The sequence below is a fragment of the Oryctolagus cuniculus genome, chromosome 11 (genome assembly GCF_051225735.1).
Source record: "Oryctolagus cuniculus isolate XC-2025 breed Fujian yellow rabbit chromosome 11, ASM5122573v1, whole genome shotgun sequence".
NCBI lineage: Eukaryota > Metazoa > Chordata > Mammalia > Lagomorpha > Leporidae > Oryctolagus > Oryctolagus cuniculus.
In genome coordinates this window covers 109,154,349-109,169,601 of record NC_142877.1, presented here as the reverse complement: position 1 = coordinate 109,169,601, position 15,253 = coordinate 109,154,349, and the positions used below count along the sequence as shown (strand labels likewise).

The 15,253-nt window shown below is 46.4% G+C and overlaps 1 protein-coding gene across 4 annotated transcripts in view; it reads right to left on the bottom strand.

Moving 5' to 3' along the window:
* Positions 1-1,653: 1,653 nt before the first annotated feature.
* POLR3B (RNA polymerase III subunit B) overlaps positions 1,654-15,253 on the bottom strand; it is a 125,023-nt gene continuing 111,423 nt past the window's right edge. For all 4 annotated transcript variants that reach the window (XM_089307582.1, XM_002711427.6, XM_008257116.5 and 1 more), the window contains 3 exons: positions 11,889-12,002; positions 6,749-6,922; positions 1,654-2,434 (listed from right to left, as the gene is read on the bottom strand). In XM_089307582.1, coding sequence (XP_089163708.1) covers positions 2,305-2,434; positions 6,749-6,922; positions 11,889-12,002 — 418 coding nt within the window. In that variant the 3' untranslated portion in view covers positions 1,654-2,304. The remainder of the gene's footprint in view (positions 2,435-6,748; positions 6,923-11,888; positions 12,003-15,253) is intronic.

The window sequence follows — 15,253 nt, the reverse complement described above, 5'->3', positions numbered from 1 at the left end:
CCTGGTTGCCCCTCTTCCAGGCCAGCTCTCTGCTATGGCCTGGGAGTGCAGTGAAGGATGGCCCAAGTCCTTGGGCCCTGCACCCCATGGGAGACCAGGAGAAGCACCTGGCTCCTGCCATCGGATCAGCGCGATGCGCCAGTCGCAGCGCGCCGGCCGCGGCGGCCATTGGAGGGTGAACCAATGGCAAAAGGAAGACCTTTCTCTCTGTCTCTCTCTCACTGTCCACTCTGCCTGTCAAAAAAAAAAAAAAATGTATATATAGAGAGAAACTCAAGATTTTTCTCCTTTCTGAATGTATTATTTTAAATAATACATTAAAATATTATTTTAAATAATATTTAATAATAAGTTTTAAAGAAACCTATCAGGTGACTAAGTGGCTAAGAGTACAGGCTCTAAACCTGTGTTTTAGTCTTTTTTATAAAATGTCACCCTAAAAGCATACATTATTTGTCCTTGTTTCTTTTTTTCTTTTTTTTTTTTTTTGACAGGCAGAGTTAGATAGTGAGAGAGACAGAGAGAAAGGTCTTCTTTCCATTGGTTCACCCCCAAAATGGCTGCTGTGCTGCACTGATCCAAAGCCAGGAGCCAGGTGCTTCCTCCTGGTCTCCCATGCAGGTGCAGGGCCCAAGCACTTGGACCATCCTCCACTGCCTTCCCGGGCCACAGCAGAGAGCTGGACTGGAAGAGGAGCAAGCGGGACAGAATCCGGCGCCCCAACTGGGACTAGAACCCGGGGTGCCAGCGACGCAGGCGGAGGATTAGCCTAGTGAGCTGTGGCGCGGCCTTGCCTTTGAAGACTGAGCAAGGCCTGCTCAACTCAACAACTTCCTTTTGCTTTTACTGCAAAGTCTCCGTGATTGCTGCTACAGATTTTTACTGCGAAGGAAGGAAAATGAGGTTGACTTCTTGAGTCAATGACTTGTCTAGCTCCCCAGAATGTTTTTCTTCTGTAGAGTCCCAGTACACACTAGCTTGGGGTCATTAAAAGCTGTGAAAATGGGCCGGCGCCGCGGCTCACTAGGCTAATCCTCCGCCTAGCGGCGCCGGCACACCGGGTTCTAGTCCCGGTCGGGGCGCCGGATTCTGTCCCGGTTGCCCCTCTTCCAGGCCAGCCCTCTGCTGTGGCCAGGGAGTGCAGTGGAGGATGGCCCGGGTGCTTGGGCCCTGCACCCCATGGGAGACCAGGAAAAGCACCTGGCTCCTGGCTCCTGCCATCGGATCAGCGCGGTGCGCCGGCCGCAGCGCGCCGGCCGCGGAGGCCATTGGAGGGTGAACCAACGGCAAAGGAAGACCTTTCTCTCTGTCTCTCTCTCTCACTGTCCACTCTGCCTGTCAAAAAAAAAAAAAAAAAAAAAAAAAAAAAAAAAAAGCTGTGAAAATGTCCTGTGTACGATTCACTTGATTACAGCCAGCTTCCCAACCTTGATTCTTGTTGGTGTGTAATAACTACCAAAATTCCATGGAGTATCTTAGATGTGACACGATGGGCATGCAGCTGCTGTCTATTACTTGGAGCTTTTCTGACTTACTGTGAACAGAAAGTGACAGAGAATCCAAGGAGTTTTATTCAGCTCTTTACCACATAGGATTGCACGGTACCATCGTGCAGGTTCAAAACAGTGATAGAGACCATCAGAAAAGACGACATTTTGGCTTAACAAGGTAGCAATATATTTATTATATCCCACCAGGATTAAAAGGACAAGGTTTGGGTGTGTGAGGGCGAGATTCAACTGCAGGGAACACTTATGGTCTCACAGCACCAGGCAGGAAAGCCGGCACTTTTCTGGCCGCTGCCATGGCTTCCCACGGTCCTCTTTCTTCATATTCTGCTCAGGATCGGCCACCTCGACAGAAGCCAAGCTGATGGAGTCACAGGGATTCTTCATACCCTCCAGAGTCATGAGAAGCTTCAGTTTCGTCAGCCAAAAGATGCCAAGGGAAACTTAAACGCAAGCATCCTTCTTAATGGGTGAGGTCTTCCTAACAAGGCTGCTGCAAGGTACCAGACACAAACAGCAGCTCATTTACCCCTTGGGTCATGTCTCCTTGTTAGTCAAACTGCACCGCAGGCCGTGTGTCAGCAACGCTCCCATGGCTTGGGGTCCGCTCACTGGTCAAGGTCGTCCAGTCCATTTTCTGGTATATAAAAAACTCCTGCCAACAGTTCTTGTTTGTTTTTATGAGCCAACATTCAAAGGATTGACTCACAGGAGCAAAAGTAGACCTCCATTCCTTCTGCTTTCCACTGCGTTGGATGTGTCTATTGTTCTCCTTAGTTAGTCATCTTTTCCATCCTTAGTCATTGTACTTGGACAGTTTTAACCTGGGGATAATGTTCATGGACTGCAGCTCCTGGAAGAGCAGCTTACAGGCGTACGGGATGCGGAGGGAAGACACATGACACGATGACTTGCAGTAATGACACCTGAAACCCAAGTCAGCACGTGTTAGAGGGACAGCAGTGCCAAAGCGAAGGCCTCCATGGAGGAAATGAGAGTTTTCTCTATACAATTCTACTAGCATTCCATCAAATCAGTTATTTTTCTATTTCTAAATGTCCACACTATCAAGTACGTACATAAATGCTCGGGAAAATAGAAACATCCATGGAAGCAAAAGAAAAAATAAAAACAAATCCCACTCCCTCCAGTTTTAGAAGCATACAACTTGAATCAGTTACTACCATACTTCTAGACCTTTCTCCTTAAAATGCAAAACACTTGCCTACATGCCCAAGCACTGGAAATTTACTCAAATTCTTCAGATTATATTTTTTGTTGGTTAATAGAGTTTTAAATTGCTTCAATCTCCATGTATTTGATAAGCAGCCACTACACTGGCATACTATTCTAGGTAAGATGTGAAACCATGACTATCCTGAGATAGTCAAAGTCTGAATGTGAGCGTGTATCTAATCAAATGCTAACTTCCCCAGCGTTCTTCAGGCTGGGTTATTTCTGTCAGCTACTGCACTGACAGCATGCAAGGCTTTGTGCAATAAGAATATGTATGTGCACAGATATGTGCATATATTCCCACTTAATCCTTACAACAGCCCTGTTCCTAACCAATATGCTCGCCATTCCAACTAGGATTTTTTTCTTTTTTCTTTCTTTCAGAAGAGCAGATGAACTGAACTTAGGTCTTTTTTTTTTTTTTTTTAATTTATTTATCTGAAAGAGAGGGAGAGCGAGAGAGAGCGAGAGAGAATCTTCCACCTGCTAGTTCACTCCCCAAATGGCCTCAACAGCCAGGGGTGGGCCAGGCTGAAGTCAGGAACCAGGAGATTCTTCTGGGTCTCCCACATGGGTGGCAGGGGTCCAAGGACTTGAGCCAACTTCCACTGCTTTCTCAGGCACATTAGCAGGGAGCTGGATCAGAAGTGGAGCAGCTGGGACTTGAACTGGCACCCATATAGGATGCTGTCACCAAGGGCAGTAGCTTAACTTTCTATGCCACAGTGCTGGTCCCTGAACTTAGATCTTAATAACTAAACTGAACAAGGGGTCCCAGGAGAAAGCGGAATTTTATTTCAAGTTTTAGGCCACAACAGGATGTTAAACTACTACCCAGGGGTCTGGGGCAGCTAAGACACCAGGTACCCCAGGTATCCAGCACAAATGCTGGTATTTAATAGGGAGAAAGCCAGGTCCTCCAGGTAACGGGAGGAGGAGAGGACACAGGTGCAAGAAGACCTGCAACAGAGGCTCAGAGATGCCATGCTGATGAGAAGACGTGGGCAGTAATGCCTACTTGCAGGAAATGTGTGTAAATGCACGTGTTCTTGGGTCAAGTGAGCACAAAGTGCCAGACACGCGTACAAGACCAATCTCAATCACGCTATGCCGTGTGCGACAGCATAAAGCAGACAAGTCACGTGGCCCCCGGGCCAGTGGTCCTGTGAGTACAGGACATTACACAGAAGGACACTGTGCAGCCATACCGAGACAACATAGATCATATTTATGCAGATGTAAGGTGTGCAGGACACACTGCAGAGTGAAGAGGGCAGTCTGCTAAACAGCGCAGTAACAGGAGGCTGCAGATGGGTTTCAGTGAGTGTACAGGGCCCTTAAAACAGCATGTGAAGTGCTAGAGATCTTTTCTCAAGTGTATATTTGTATTTTTCTGCTGTTATCAGAATCTTGAAAGGATCCCAGTCAAATAAAAAAATCAAAGAACTACTGGCAATCTGAGATGTCTGAAGTCACTAAGATGCTAACAGGGGTCATCTCTGGGGATTAAGACGACTGTCACCTTTTCTTTGTATTTCTGGAACTACTGAATATTTTGGGATGGTTTTAGCAACTGGTAAAACGAAACTGTAATGTGCCAGGGCTGATCTAGTCTCTGCAGGATCACATTCGTGCTCTAACGAAATCGGGGACATGGATTCCACAGGGTAACTTCCTGCTGATTCTCCTGTCTCGGATATGTCCCTGACTTCAAGCTAACCTCTCTAAAATTTCCAAATGTACTGATTCATAATCCAGATAGTCCATTAATCTTCTCTAGCATTAAAAATTTTTTCTATCATGGAAAATGTTCCAATGAGTGTGTGTGCAATATAACTACCTCACCCTGTCTCTGAACAACTTCCAAAGCTAGAAACTTGACATGAACAATGAAATAGACTGATTTTTTTTTTTTTAAGGACAAAGGCGGCAGCAGCAGGACGAGGCCACGGCTTCATACAGGAAGAGTCTGCCTGCTGAAATACCTGCTAGGGGCTAATTATCTCACAGGGACCTGCTCATCTGCCGTGCTCCTTCTGAACCTCTGTCCTGACTTCCGCCCTTGGCGTCTTCTGTGGAGCAGGTCTTGCTGTAAACATCCCCATAGCAATGCCGTACTAATGTGCAAATCACTGACAAAAGGCCAGTTTCAAGGTTCTGAACCGCTCTAATTACCCAGCCTCCACTGTGCTGCTCATTACAGAGCGACTTCCTGCAGACGCCCGCACTCCCTCCCTCCCACACAGCCAGCGGGACGACAGCATCGCCAGGCTCAGGGAGGCTGCCGGACCACCAGAATGGCGAGGCAGCAGGGAGTGAGCAGGCCACTCAGAATCAGACATGTGGCAGGTAGATTAAGGTCTAGTTTAACCACAGCAAAGACCCTCAAAAGGTATAACCTGATACAGTCCTCGTTCAAAGGATTTCAAATACAGAATACTCTGAGCACATTAACCTTCAAAGCTGGGTACTGCCATCAGGCAACCCGGAAATGCCAAGGGACTCAGCAGCCGAGGACAGGCCTAGAACAGAACGGTACTGTGATGGACCCCTGCGTCCGGGGGCCTGCCTACACGCCTCATTCCCTGAGCATCCGGAAGCCGGCACAGTGCAGACGCAAATCTGGTTTACTGTTGCTTTTCTCCTTTGGAGGATAGGAGGGAGGAGGACAACAAAAGGGAACTCTTTTTTGAATGAGATGGCTCTTCCGTCCCATCCTTTCAAGGTAAATTACTTAAAAACCCTTGTGCCAAATTTGAAGACTTGGCCTAGTGGAACGAGGTTCCAGGTGTCTCCCTATTACATTATTTCTTCTCTCCACCCCAGACTATGAAAAGCAAGCTCAATATGCATTTCAAAAGACACATAGACATCTCAGGATGGAAACAAACCGCTGCCTCACTGCTAAAGAAAGGGCCAAGCTCACCTCCAGAATAATGTCGCCCATCTCACAACCAGATGAAAAGGAGGAGCTGCAGAGGCCACCACGCCCGCTAGCTCATAAATGAAAAGATTTCTGCACAGACAGACTCATCAATTCTTCTACACCCAAAGCATACAATAATTGGCTCAAAGGTTTTGTCACTGAACAAGCAAGGTATACACTGGGTTCAAAGAAGCCCCCTTGTTCTGAACTCTTGATTTGCTTTATTTAACCAAGACGCTGGCAGCTAAGGACAGCAAGAGGTTGGGCTCTGTCCAAAGGAGGCTTTCAATTACTTATGGGCAATCTGACAAATGCAAGATATTATTTTGTAATTATTTTTTGTGAACCATGGACCAGGTCCCAGGCTGGAGACGCAGGGGTCAACAAGACAGAATGTAACCACTCAGAATGAACTAGAAGACAAGTTCCCCGTGAGCAGCCATTTACCTGTCCTGGTCACTACTGTACCAGCATTTCTGAGGCCTGGAACAGCCACGTGACACTTGATAGTGAGATACTCATTAAATATTTGCTGAATGAATGACTAAGACAGACATGGCTTCTCTCGTGGAATGTACAGAGCAAGGGTGAAGTAACATGGCTTCTCTCGTGGAATGTACAGAGCAAGGGTGAAGTAGCTGGCCACAGCAGAGAAAACAGACAAGGGGTCAGGGCACCAGACCCTGGTCCTTTGGCTCTATCATCAATTTATTTAAGGCCTGTGGCAACCTACCTGGTTCTCTGTGTCAGAGGTTACAAATGAGGACATTTTACACAATGCATCTGCTAGGAATTTTTTGGGTAAAGAGTGTTATGAAAGGCACTTGAGATAACATTAAAAAAAAAAAAAAGATAAAAGTATCTACTCCTTGGAAGTTTAAATTCTAGTAAATATAAAAGCAGATTGTTATGCAGATAAACAAAACCTACAGCTTCCTCAATTACAGGCACATAGGGGGAAGGGCATGTTGGTGATCAGAGGCAGAGATGGGACAATATGGATTATCCAGGTTCAATTCTTGAGCTGTGATTTTAGAGGCAAGGGGTGTGGTAGGAGAGACACATGGGATCTACTTACCAGCCAGAATACCCCAGAAGTCCACACTGGCCACAGACGTCAACCTCAAAGGCATCACTTGAAATCATTAGTCTCTCTAGCAAAAGCATGCTGGCTCCATAACCGATTAAACAGTCACGTTCCATTTCTCCAAGACGCAAGCCACCATCACGAGATCGACCTTCTGTAGGCTGCCTTTGAAACAAATTATTAGACAAATGTGTTATTATAGTAAAGAAACAAAGAGTGCCACACGCTGACTAGGAGCACAAGGCTTTGGAGCTGGGCTCACCTGGATCCAACTCACTTACTAGACAGTAACCTTGAACACTGCTGCTTAGCCTCATTGTGAAAGTGCAAAAAATTACCCATCCCAAAGAGCCTCCAATGAGAAAAGACATACTACTGGCGGTTATTAATAAATACCATAATTATATCATATGATGCAATAATGTGTTAGTATATTACCACATAAAACATTAGTGCTAGCAATATCCCAATAGTAAAGTCCTCCAATCAGGGAACGATGTCTGAGCGTTCTCAGAGCTGTCTTGGTATTCTGTTATTTAAAGCAGAAAAACTCAGCAGAACAGACAGTGGCTGAAACAAGAGTCCCCTAGTAGACAGGTCTGTCCCCTGAATGGACTCCCTGTGTTTTAAATATATGATGGGAAAACCTTAAAAGGTTAAATACCCAAGAACCAGCGATGGAGGTAAAATTAGGGAATTCTGAATAATTCAGGCAACCTCACCTCAATATTAACCACACAAACTGTTTGAGAAAAGGAAAACCAAGGGAGAAGTGAACTCTGTGGTTGGCTTACTTCGGAGTGATTTCTTTAAAAGACTTATTTTTATTTATTTGAAAGGAAGTTACAGAGAGAGAGAGAGCGTGCGCGAGGGGGGGGGGGAGAGAGAGAGAGAGAGAGAGAGAGAGAGAGGTCTTCCATCAGCTGGTTTAATCCCCAATTGGCCACAATGGCTGGGGCTAGGCCAGGCCAAAGCCAGGAGCCTCTTCCGTGTTTCCCATGTGGGTGGCAAAGACCCAAACACCTAGGCTGAACTCCACTGCTTGCCCAGCACATCAGCAGGGAGCCGGATTGGAAGTAGAGCAGCCAGGACTAAAACTGATGCCCATATGGGATGCTAGTATTGCAGGCAGTGGCTTAACCCTCAGGGCCACTATGTTGGCCCCAGAGTGACACTTCTTGGAGGAGCTCTTGGAGCAGCGTGGACCATAAACTCCAGGTTTGCTTTATTCCACAGCATCTTTTAATCTTTGTCATTGTCACTAGCTTCCTAAAGAATTAAGAAGGTGAACACAGTGTATGCCAATGTATGTAGAAATTTTAATGCTGTTTTTGGCATGGGATTGAAGGTTACAATGGAGAATCAAAAAAAGCCATAGATTACTTGTTGAAAGAAACTCTACACACGAAAAAGTCAGGTTTAAATGAACACATTATAGTAGAAACTGCACAACCAAGCACAGCATTCATACAACTTTATCTGTGGGTAGAAACAGTCACGGGTAGGTGCTCCCTCCCCTTGAGGTCACCGGATAAGGAGAGGGCAGACAGACTGACTACATGTGGGCAGGGCCTTGGATTTTAACCAACTAAGTTAACTGACTACAAATAAATGTACTTCAACCAGTCTTCAAATGGAAGACACAAAAGCAATTCAAAAAACATAACTTGTGGAACCACTGCCGTGGCGCACTAGGTTAATCCTCCGCCTGCGGTGCCGGCATCCCATATGAGCGTCGGTTCTAGTCCCGGTTGCTCCTCTTCCAGTCCAGCTCTCTGCTATGGCCTGGGAAAGCAGTAAAAAGATGGCCCAAGTCCTTGGGCCCCTGCACCCACATGGGGGACAAGGAAGAAGCACCTGGCTCCTAGCTTCAGATCAGCATAGCTCTGGCCATTGCGGCCATTTGGGGAGTGAACCAATGGATGGAAGACCTTTGTCTCTGTCTCTCTCTCTCACTGTCTGTAACTCTACCTGTCAAATAAATAAAATCTTAAAAAAATTAACTTCTTCTACACAACAAAGCAGTGTATAGGAAGTAACAGCTCTGACATTTGTGTTACTCTGAAAGAGCGTTGGGGCTGCCACTGAAATGGCAGTGCAGGAGGGGACGGCTACTCAAGAAGGTGAGGGGAGGCCGGCGCCATGGCTCACTAGGCTAATCCTCTGCCTGCGGCGCCGGCACACCGGGTTCTAGTCCTAGTCGGGGCACCGGATTCTGTCCCGGTTGCCCCTCTTCCTGTCTAGCTCTCTGCTGTGGCCCGTGAGTGCAGTGGAGGATGGCCCAAGTGCTTGGGCCCTGCACCCGCATGGGAGACCACGAGAAGCATCTGGCTCCTGGCTTTGGATCAGCGCGGTGCGCCGGCCATAGCGGCCATTGGAGGGTGGACCAATGGAAAAGGAAGACCTTTCTCTCTGTCTCTCTCTCTCACTGTCCACTCTGTCAGAGAGAAAGAGAGACAGAGAGACAGAGAGAAAGAGAGAAAGAGAGAAAGAAAGAAAGAAAGAAAGAGAAAGAGAGAAAGAGAGAGAGAGAGAAAGAAAGAAAGAAAGTAAGTAAGTAAGGGGGTTGCTCTCCTGACCGCAACCTCTCTTCCATCAGTACAACAGATGCACATCCACTTGGCTGTACACGGGGAAGGGACTGAGTCATCCACACCTCGCCCTTGGTTGATAAGACCATAGAACCCACACCTTACTGCTTTACTCTTCTTCCCCTACCCCCGTACGTTACCAGCCCGGCAGTACACAGTGACAGCAGGGAGGGAACTGGCTACTCACTGAGCACCTCTTATGGACTGGTAGGGTGTACGTTCTGTATTTAAGGACCTGACAGTCACAGCACCCTGGGAAGCAGGTACTGTCATCTCTGCTTTATATTTGAGAAAAACTAAAACAGAGAGAGGCTTGTGATGGTGCTTAGAGGTGGAGAGGAGGCCATGCCCAAGCCTACCTGTCTCAGTAGCAGGGCCACACCGAGCCAGGTAACTCTCTTCATTGGCTGGGTGGTCCTGTGTGCTTTAGGATGCCAAGTAGCATGGCCAGCCTCTACCCCCTGGTGAAAGTAGCTCCCTTCCCACCCCCAAGTTGTGACAACTAAAAATGTCTCCAGATGTTGTCAAATGTTCCGGGTGGTGTGTTGAGTGTGTGTGTCGGGGGGGGGGGGGGATTGTGGCAAAATCAGCCCTATTGAGATCTACCGCCCTGAACTATGCTTCTCCAACTCCAAAAAACATTACTAAGAGCACAAGAAACAGCACAGCTGTCCCTCACTATCTAGGGGCACTGGTTCCAGGCTTACCTGAGGACAACAACATCTAAGCCTACTCAAGTCCCCTATCCACACCCACCAGTGTACAGTCATGCATCACTTGACAACAGGGGTATGTTCTGAGAAATGCAGAGTTAGGTGATTCTCCTGTTGTGTGAACACCACAGAGTGTACTTACACAAACCCAGGGGGAAGTCTACTGCACACCTAGGCTATATATATGGCATATGGCATACATGGCATATGCTATATGGCACAGCCCACTGCTCCTGTGGCCATGATGAACAAAACACAGGTGTGATTAAATCAAGCATGAGAGAAAAGGATGCAATCAAGAGATGTGGTAACCACGAGATGTACGAGGCTACAGACGGTGTACTGGCGTTCTGTTTTACAACAGACTTTTTGTAAGTAGAAATAAAATAAAGATGAAGAAGTAGAGAAAACATATACACCGGTAACGTAGTCACTAATTATCAAGTATTATGGACCTTACATAACTGTATCTGCTAGACTTTTTGTACAACTGTTAGCACAGTTGTATTTGTACTACAGTTGCTTGTGCTACAGTGTCCCTGGGTGACAGAAAGTTCTCAGCTCCATTATAATTTTAGGGGACCCTCATCATAGATGTAGTCTTCTGACTGAAATGTTGTTATGCAACTTATCTGTACTTTGAATGATCTCTAGATTACTTATAATAGCTAAAACAATGTAAGTGCCATGTAAATAGTTGTCTTGTTTGGGGAATACTGATAAGAAACAAATTCCATACATTGTCCAGTACAGGCACAATTTTTCTCCCAAATATTTCTGATCCATAGTTGGCTGAGCCTGCAACATGGAACCTAAAGACACAAAATACTGATACAAAGAACTTGTGATTTCCTTCCCCAATAAAGTTACCCACTCATCAACACAGACTCTATGCTTGGAACTGAGGGCATGCTGGGGAAGTGGGCACTCACAGGCCCTCTCCTCCTGGAGCTGACTCAGATAAGCAAGTAGCATTCTCGGTCATGTGTGGCTGTTCAAGTGATCACGAGGGACAGGGAAGATTGGTGGGAAAGGGACAGGGGGAGGCTGGACAATGCATACCAGAATACACACAGATGGCAGTAGCCGGTCCTGGTGTTTCACAGCACAGTGGGGCAGGAGAGAGGAGCTGACAGGCTCCAAACATAAAGAACAGGAAATGGAAGTGCTAACTGCCTGATTTGATCCATTGATCCATTTATGATTTGTATGTGTTGAAATAATGCACTATACCCCCAAAAAAGGCACAAGTATTAAATGCTAGTTGAAAATTAAAAATAAAATAAACAAAAACAAATAAGCATGCAAGTACTGGAGCCTTCTGTTTCTATTACAGTCTTAGAAGTACAAATGTGGTTTGGGCATTTTCCATATGTGCATGGGTACATGCAGGTAAACTGATACAGGGTACTTGGAAGAATTCATGGAAGTGTGTATTATGAAAAAACTATGCATGGATTTCAGAACTTTTCACGTCAAAATAAACTTAGTTTTAGCTGCATTTCCATAAACATTTTAAAGTTCCCTCCTTGGAGCCCCTCGGAATAGGATTGCATTTGCAGAGCGTTACACTCCAAATGGCTGTATTTAGGAGGCCACTGGCAAGACCTACACAGTGGGTTTGTTCTTGTGCCTGCAAAGTGATTTTTAATTGGTAACTTCTTTTTTCAGTTAATAATACATACGTTTCCCCCTCCCCAGTGCTTAACATTCCAAATTTTAACATCCAGGAAAACAGAAACTTCACTGAGTCTGCTTACTGCTCTAACTGAAAACTGCAAGGTGGACTTGACGGTACTATAGATTCTTGCAATGTTTTCCTCTTACCTGGTGAGGACGGCACGTGGGCCCCGGGCGCGGGCGTGCATCTTATCCAACACCATGTGCTTCAGTTTCTGATAGTACACGGGGCCAAAGTAGATGTAGGCTTCTAACGGCTCTCTGGAAGACAGGTCCGCATGTTTGGGTTAGTTAACAAGTAATGGCTTTTTCTAAGACTCGTCCTAGGCTGGTTGCTACTTACATACGACTGACTGAGTGAATAAAAAGGCTAGATCTGAAAGAAATAAAAGCACCACAGCTACACTGAAAGATAAATGGTTCACAGAGAAATAAACACCTGAAGCAATGTGTGTAAGATGACCCATCCTTCATGGCTTCTACTCCAGTGAGGCCACCATCCCCTCTCGCCTACCCTACCACAAACAGTCCTCTAATTGACCTTCCCGCTTCTAAACGTATCCTTCGACAGTCCATTCTTCACATAACAAGCCAGGGCCATGCCTCCTAAAATGTAAATCACAATAAACTCCCCAGTGGCTTCCCATTAAACTTACAACCTATAATGGCGAAATTCTGTGTCACAGCCATAATGTCAAACAGAATTTGGTTCCATCTGACCCCAGACTCACTTCTCATTCCCTGCTTGGTCACTCTCTTCCAACAACACCAGCTTCTTCATTACTCCTCAAATGCAGCCTATGACATTATGCGACTTTTCCTGGTGCCTGCCATTCCAAATTTTGATATGCCAGGAAACATTCTTTCACCAGGTCAAACATTTCCCCTCTTCAGAGAGCCCTCTCTGCTCAGCTCATCTAGAAGAGTTCTCTTCCCACCCTGCACATCTCAACCTCACCCTCCAGTGTACTCAACACCTTCAGGGACTGTAGTGCACACTGAATTCTTTGATGACTGCTCATCTTCCCCACAAGAAATAAACTCTGCACTTTGTCTCCTTGGTCCATAGGGCTCCGCACCCATGACCCCAAGTGTCTAGTAAACATGGATTCCATGCAACTTTGGAAGAACTGTCATGAAAGTTTTTAAAGTGACTGAATATATAAGTGCTTTGACAGAGACATCTTTTTTTCTTTAGTCTGGAACCAGAACTGTCTCAGAACTTCCTTCCTCAAAGGAAAAGAAGAATCCACATGCTCCATTTAATCCACACAACCATTCAGGAAGGGAGCATTGCTGTCCCTGTTCTGAAGATGCAGGGAAAAAAGCACAGAAGGTCTGCGATGCTAACACAGGCTGGTGAGGGGTCAGCATGGATTCAAAGCCAATGCTCTCCCTGCCACACTGGCTGGTCTTGAAACAAGCCAATTTGGGGCTCCAGTAGGAAGGGCAAATGAAGCAATACACACAGCAGAGCGGCAATGAAAAAGGTTTGGTCCTTGTTTGCTCGCTGCACGTGATAACACAGTCAGCCTCATTCAGAGGCCTCTGCAGTTACCAAGCCATTCTGCTGGCTCACGTGCAACCGGATTCTCGGAAGCCGCAGAGGAGGGTGGGAGGCACAATGGAGAGGACATCTTGGGACCCTGTTTTCATCTCAGCTCTGTTGCACAGTAATTGTACAATCTCTCTCTCTGTTTTCTACAATCAAATGCTCAGATCAAGGTTTTTTCCATGTCCGGTAACAAATGATTCTAGTCCTCAATAGCATGGCTGCTCATAGAATTTAGAGAACTGTCATGCAGTGCCCTTCCACCACCAACAGAACAAAGCCTTTTCCCTTCCACTTACGTAGAACATCCCTTCCAGCTATGTTCAAGAATAAACAAGGGACAAAAGCTCGTGGGTAAGTATGTCTGCAGGCCCTCTGCGGAATTTTCATCAAGCAGGCTAAACGGTGTTTCTCAACTTTGCCATGAAAAACTCTGGCTGGGGACCTTGGGGGAGGCAGTGTGGACTGGGGCACAGACTCCTGCGTCCATAGTAGGCAGGACACAGTCTGTCCAAGTCTTTCACAACAGTGATGTTTAGGAAGTTTCTACTATATTGATTCTATGGCATTCACACTTTCTGGTCAACATTTGTATTTTTTGGGTGGATAAGTAGAAAGATGATCAATTTAGCAATAAATACTGTTTTTAAAAAATGAACTTCCATTATTATACGGAACCTTTTTTTTTTTTTTTTTTTGACAGGCAGAGTTAGTGAGAGAGAGAGAGAGAGAGACAGAGAAAGAGGTCTTCCTTCCATTGGTTCACCCCCAAAATGGCCACTACGGCCGGCGCGCCACGCCAGTCTGAAGCCGGGAGCCAGGTACTTCCTTCTGGTCTCCCATGTGGTTGCAGGGCCCAAGAATTTGGGCCATCCTCCACTGCACTCCCGGGCCACAGCAGAGAGCCGGACTGGAAGAGGAGCAACCGGGACAGAATCCGGCGCCCCAACGGGGACTAGAACCCAGGGTGCTGGAACCGGCCTTTTTTTTTTTTTTTTTTTTTTATTTGACAGGCAGAGTTAGACAGTGAGAGAGAAAGACAGAGAGAAAAGTCTTCCTTCCCTTGGTTCACTCCCCAAATGGCTGCTACGGCTGGCGTGCTGTGCCAATCTGAAGTCAGGAGCCAGGTGCTTCCTCTTGGTCTCCCATAGGGGTGCAGGGCCCAAGGACTTGGGCCATCTTTTACTGCCTTCCCAGGCCACAGCAGAGAGCTGGACTGGAAGAGGAGCAACCGGGACAGAATCCGGCACCCCAACCGGGACTAGAACCTGGGGTACCGGCGCCGCAGGTGGAGGATGAGCCTAGTGAGCTGCGGCGCCAGCCTTACTGAACCATTTTGAAATAGAATGTTAGTCTTTTCCTACCATGTCATCTTGTCTTTTTTTTTTTTTTTTTAAAGATTTACTTATTTGAAAGATAAAGCACTAGAGAGAGAGAGAGAGAGAGAATGAATGAATCTTCCATGTACTGGTTCACTCTCGAAATGGCCTCAAAATAGCCAGGGCTGGGCCAGGCCAAAGCCAGGAGCCCGGAACTCCATCCATGTTTCCCATGTGGATTAGTCCATCATCCTTTGCCGTCCAGGCACATTAGCAGGGAACTGGATCAGAAGCCGAACAGCCGGCATTACTTAACCCTGTTGAGTCAAAACCCCTACCGTGATTCTAGAACACCTCAAGTATCATATACCTAACAAATCCATAGTACCATAGTATGGCTAAATGATTTCATTATTTATTTTCACTTTTATTTGCTTTCATCAGCTGGTTCACTTGCTTAAGGCATGCAAAAGCCAGCGCCAGGCTGAAGCCAGGAGCCTGGGAAGGACTCAAGTATTGGAGCCATCCTCTGCAGCCTCCCAGGATGCCCATTAGCAGGAGGCTGGATAGGAAGAGGAACAGCAAGACTTAAACCAGGCATTGACATGTGAAGTGGGCACCCCAAGTGGCAACTTAAGTCA